Consider the following 6,018-nt stretch of genomic DNA (forward strand, 5'->3'; position numbering starts at 1 on the left):
ATACGCTTTGATAGTTTGATCAAAGCATATGGTTTTATACAGACTTTTGGAGAAGCCTGTATTTACAAGAAAGTGAGTGGGAGCTCTGTAGCATTTCTGGTCTTATATGTAGATGACATATTGTTGATCGAAAATGATACTGAATTTATGAATAGCATAAAAGGATACTTGAATAAGAATTTTTCAATGAAAGACCTCAGTGAAGCTGCTTATATATTGGGCATCAAGATCTATAGAGATAGATCAAGACGCTTAATTGGACTTTCACAAAGCACATACCTTGATAAAGTTTTGAAGAAGTTCAAAATGGATCAAGCAAAGAAAGGGTTCTTGCCTGTATTACAAGGTGTGAAGTTGAGTCAGACTCAATGCCCGACCACTGCAGAAGATAGAGAGAAAATGAAAGGTGTTCCCTATGCTTCAGCCATAGGCTCTATCATGTATGCAATGCTGTGTACCAGACCTGATGTGTGCCTTGCTATAAGTTTAGGAGGGAGGTACCAAAGTAATCCAGGAGTGGATCACTGGACAACGGTCAAGAACATCCTGAAATACCTGAAAAGGACTAATGATATGTTTCTCGTATATGGAGGTGACAAAGAGCTCGTCATAAACAGTTACGTCGATGCAAGCTTTGACACTGATCCGGATGACTCTAAGTCACAAACCGAATACGTGTTTTTATTAAATGGTGGAGCTGTCAGTTGGTGCAGTTCCAAGCAGAGCGTCGTGGCGGGATCTACGTGTGAAGCGGAATACATAGCTACTTCAGAAGCAGCAAATGGAGGAGTCTAGATGAAGGAGTTCATATCCGATCTAGGTGTCATACCTAGTGCATCGGGTCCAATGAAAATCTTTTGTGACAATACTGGAGCAATTGCCTTGGCAAAGGAATCCAGATTTCACAAGAGAACCAAGCACATCAAAAGACGCTTCAATTCCATCCGTGATCTCAAGTCAAGGAGGGAGACATAGAGATTTGCAAGATACATACGGATCTGAATGTTGCAGACCCATTGACTAAGCCTCTCTCAGGAGCAAAACATGATCAGCACCAAGACTCCATGGGTGTTAGAATCATTACAGTGTAATCTAGATTATTGACTCTAGTGCAAGTGGGAGACTAAAGGAAATATGCCCTAGAGGCAATAATAAAGTTGTTATTTATATTTCCTTATATCATGATAAATGTTTATTATTCATGCTAGAATTGTATTAACCAGAAACTTAGTACATGTGTGAATACATAGACAAACAAAGTGTCACTAGTTTGCCTCTACTTGACTAGCCCAATGAATCAATGATGGTCATGTTTCCTAACCATAGACATGAGTTTTCAATTGATTAACGTGATCACATCATTAGAGAATGATGTGATTGACTTGACCCATCCGTTAGCTTAGCACGATGATCGTTTAGTTTGTTGCTTTTGCTTTCTCCATAACTATACATGTTCCTATGACTATGAGATCATGCAACTCCCGAATACCGGAGGAACACTTTGTGTGCTACCAAACATCACAACGTAACTGGGTGATTATAAAGGTTCCCTACAGGTGTCTCCGATGGTGTTTGTTGATTTGGCATGGATCGAGATTAGGATTTGTCACTCCGATTGTCGGAGAGGTATCTCTGGGCCCTCTCGGTAATGCACATCACTATAAGCTTTGCAAGCAATGTGACTAACGAGTTAGTTACGGGCTGTTGCATTACGAAACGAGCAAAGAGACTTGCTGATAACGAGATTGAACTAGGTATTGAGATACCGACGATCGAATCTCGGGCAAGTAACATACCGATGACAAAGGGAACAACGTATATCGTTATGCGGTTTGACCGATAAAGATCTTCGTAGAATATGTAGGAACCAATATGAGCATCCAGGTTCCGCTATTGGTTATTGACCGGAGATGAGTCTCGGTCATGTCTACATAGTTTTCGAACCCGTAGGGTCCGCACGCTTAACGTTCGGTGACGATCGGTATTACAAGTTTATGTGTTTTGATGTACCAAAGGTAGTTCGGAATCCCGTATTTGATCACGAACATGACGAGGAGTCTCGAAATGGTCGAGACATAAAGATCGATATATTGAAAGCCTATATTTGGACATCGGAATGGTTCCGAGTGGTTTGGGCATTTTTCCGGAGTACCGGGAGGTTACCGGAACCCCCCGGGGAGTATATGGGCCTTATTGGGCCTTAGTGGAATAGAGGAGAGGGAAGGGAAAAGAGGGAAGCGTGCCCCCCAAGCCCAATCCGAATGGGGAGGGGGGCCGGCCCCCCTTTCCTTCCTCCCTCTCTCCTCCTTCCTTCCTCTCCTACTCCTACTCCTACTTAGAAGGGCTCCTACTTCTACTAGGAAAGGAGGGAATCCTACTCCCGGAGGGGGTAGGACTCCCCCAGGGCGCGCCATAGAGAGGGTCGGCCCTTCCCCTCCTCCACTCCTTTATATACGGGGGAGGGGACACCCCATGGATACACAAGTTGATCAGTTGATCTTTTAGCCGTGTGCGGTGCCCCCCTCCACCATAATCCACCTCGGTTATATCGTAGCGGTGCTTAGGCGAAGCCCTGTTCCGGTAGAAACATCATCACCGTCATCACACCGTCGTGCTGACGAAACTCTCCCACGAGGCTCTACTGGATCTTGAGTTCGTGGGACGTCACCGAGCTGAACGTGTGCAGATCGTGGAGGTGCCGTACGTTCGGTACTAGGATCGGTCGATCGTGAAGACATATGACTACATCAAGTGCGTTGTCATAACGCTTCCTCTTACGGTCTACAAGGTTATGTAGACGATACTCTTCCCTCTCGTTGCTATGCATCACCATGATCTTGCATGTGCGTATGATTTTTTTGAAATTACTGCGTTCCCCAACATCCTTTCCCTTCCTCCCTGACTTCGCTTCTCACGCGGGTGAGCTCCCCCTGCCATGGCACCTCGGCCTATGCTCCATCCACCGCCTGCCATGGCCGGCCCCAAGCGCCTCCTCCCAGCCTCGCCCGCGGTCCTTCTGCATCTCCTCCGTGACCCCTGCCTAACGCCAGGGCCGAGCTGCTTGCCTCCCTTGCCGTCCGCCACCATTGACTCCCTCCTGCCGCTGATGTGTTGTTGGCCCTCGCCGTCGAGTGCGTCATCGGTGGCCTCCTCCATGCCCTGGGCTCCATCCAGCTCTGTCGCCTCCCAGCGTCATCCTGCCTGCGCCGCCCCATGGCTCTCCCGAGGCCATCACCGACCACCACCCTACGACGTTCGGCCTTTGGACTACCACTCACGCAAGCACGTGAGTAACGACGCCGGCGACTCAATGGTGACCAGGTCACACGCCAGGCGGCAGCGGCTCGTTGGCGTGCTGCAGTCCAAAGAGCTACCGCTAGTGTGCTGCTCTACTGCTGGTAAGGTGTTTGTTGAAATGACAAAGAGAGAGAGGAGGAGGAAGGTGATGCTGACATGTGGGGTCCACCTATCGTAACGGTCAACTTAATGGTCCGAAATAACAGAGTTGACTTTCCCGCCACGTCAGCCTTGACAGACAGGTCCAGCATGTCATAAAGCATTTAAATCGTCTGAACTGGCCATTTTCCGAAAGTGGTAGTTTTTAGTCACGAGATTCCAATTTTTTGGTAGTTTTCGGTCACTTTTTAAAAAGTGGTAGTTCCGTGGGACGGAAGCCTCAAATGTGGTAGTTTTTTGTCAAACACTCTGTTTGTCACCTTCCTACCTGAGATGACAATATATTTGCCAGGTCATTGTCACCGGCGTATTCTAGCTCCAATGTCGACTTCACACCCGTTGCTCAACAACATTTCCCTGGCTCTGATGGTGTTTCAAAGGCCCGGAGGCGACATCAAGCTTTGCTCAAGGCGCTCTGCAGGCGAGCGCAGGAGAAAGACAACGTCGATTTCCTAAGTACATGTGTGTAGTTTTCTTTGTAAGTATGGCCTTGTAGGGGTGGTTGACTGTATATGACTTTTGATCTTTTTGGAAACAAGAGGTTTGCTTACGTCATGATGAAAACCTAATTGTCATGAACGGGAAACATTATGTTTAATTAGTTTTGTGTGTTGATGGGAACTATAGAAACCATTGAGAGCTAAAAAATAGGTTTTTCCTCGCAAATGTGTATAAAAACCTATAAAAGGGATGACGACACATATCACACATTATAAAACACCGAGGAGTCGGTGAGCTTAATAGTACCTAGCAACACTAGCACCAAGGAAGCGTCATGCTCGTCGCATGAAGCAACACTGAAAGATGATGAAGTGGGTAGACAATCATCGATATCCAAAGTGACTATGAAATATCCATATTCAATGTAGATTTGGGTTCACCTCCAACTACAAATATCAGGCAATTTTGTTTTGACGGTGAATATCAGGCAATTGCAATAATGGGGTATAAACTGTTGCTGCTAAATGTTTATTGTAACTTCAACATTTTATTTTGGTATAATGGTCATTGTAGCACTTTACTAAATTAAACTAAGATAACTCATTAGTTTCAACCCTGCATTATCATGTAATATCAAATTAAAACATGTTATTTGCATGTAAACCTCATAAGTAGATTAAGAGATCATGATTTACACCTTTCTATATTTATTTATTTATACCAAATAAATATACTAAAAATAGGTGTGCCTCAGCTTTGAGTCACTTATCCTCTACAATACAATATGAGTTTCATTTTATTCATATAAAGTCAATTCGACAGATCACGTTTCCCATATGAACACATTGATATAGAAAACAATAGAAGACTTCCAGAAACTGATACAATTTCACTATTGTCACCGCACACCAACCAAAGCGCATTTCTTTTTTCATACAGATATGTATGTAACACACAAATGCAGTGGATGGTACTCTAAGCAAGTAGGTGTTCTTCCATTACATGGACAGACAAAGGAGCCATCGAAAACGTTCCAGAGAACTTGAGTTTATTCTGTTCCGGCGATCTTCTTCTTCAAGCTCTCGATGTCGGTGGCCAACTCTTTCCTGCTTTCCTGTGAGAAGTAAGAAACACCAAAGCATCCATGTAAATTAATAATCCTATGCAAAATTGGCCAATTCAATTCAAACGCACACAAGATGTACCATGTGCTAGCATTGTTATACCTTGAAGAGGAGGTAGCGGTAGACGAACCACCCGGTGTAGCCGAGCCCAACCAGCTCCAGGAGCTTGGGGAGCTGCACAAAGCAGACCACAGAACATCATAAATTCATCATCCACCACAGTTCAGAGCTTGGGGATTAACTGCGAAAAAACGCAAGAGGCGGTTAATTTGGTCAGCGTGCACGTACCAACGGCACGGAGTTGATGGCGCCGACGACGACGGTGGTGAGCCAGAGAGCCACGACGGCGCCGCCGCTGTAGAGGAGGAAGGTGGGCTTGTCCTCAATCGCCTCCCACTGTCACACAGGAGAAGAGAACGGGTGACGATAGGCACATTGTGCAGGAGCCAGGAACTGATATGCCCATACGTTTACGCAGGCAGGTAGCTGGTACGAACCTTCCCCTTGAGGTCCTCGATGATCTCGTCGCCGCTCGCCGACGTGTCGTCGGAGGCGGCCTTCACGCGGAGCAGGGACGGCCTGGGCGCATCTGCAAGCTCGGCGAAGTCGTCAGAGCCAAAAGAATTTCCCCGAAAAAACCCGGCTGATAGATACTACTAGCATGCATGTGCACCTTGGAGGCGGAGAGGGTGGAAGTTGCGCCGCGGGAGGAGGGCGGAGGAGCGGGGGGCGGCGTTGCCGGTGGCGGCGGGGAGGCGTGCCCCTCCGAGGAGGGCCACGGAGTACGCCGTGGCAGCCATTGATCTGTCAGTGCCTTATCGCTAGAACTATCGCTTCCTCGGCCTCTCGCTCTGCGTTTCGCTGGTGCTAACGGAACAACAAAAGCTGGAACGGTTGTTGTGTAGGAGGGGCTCTTGTGCGGCCGCGCTCGCCCGCGTCTTTGGTCCCTCGGAGCGGTGACGTGGCGGCGCGCTTGGCTGTGATTGGCTGCCTCCCT

At 47.1% G+C, this 6,018-nt stretch overlaps 1 protein-coding gene across 1 annotated transcript; it reads right to left on the reverse strand.

Moving 5' to 3' along the window:
- Positions 1-4,711: 4,711 nt before the first annotated feature.
- LOC119330086 (protein CURVATURE THYLAKOID 1A, chloroplastic-like) lies at positions 4,712-5,920 on the reverse strand. The gene is made up of 5 exons (XM_037603198.1): positions 5,695-5,920; positions 5,519-5,610; positions 5,310-5,417; positions 5,124-5,195; positions 4,712-5,011 (listed from the first exon to the last, which is right to left on the reverse strand). Exons 1-5 carry the CDS (start codon positions 5,819-5,821, stop codon positions 4,946-4,948), a joined length of 465 nt encoding a protein of 154 aa, XP_037459095.1. The 5' UTR covers positions 5,822-5,920; the 3' UTR covers positions 4,712-4,945.
- Between the last annotated feature and the right edge of the window lie 98 nt (positions 5,921-6,018).

The sequence above is a fragment of the Triticum dicoccoides genome, chromosome 7A (genome assembly GCF_002162155.2).
Source record: "Triticum dicoccoides isolate Atlit2015 ecotype Zavitan chromosome 7A, WEW_v2.0, whole genome shotgun sequence".
Classification (NCBI taxonomy): domain Eukaryota; kingdom Viridiplantae; phylum Streptophyta; class Magnoliopsida; order Poales; family Poaceae; genus Triticum; species Triticum dicoccoides.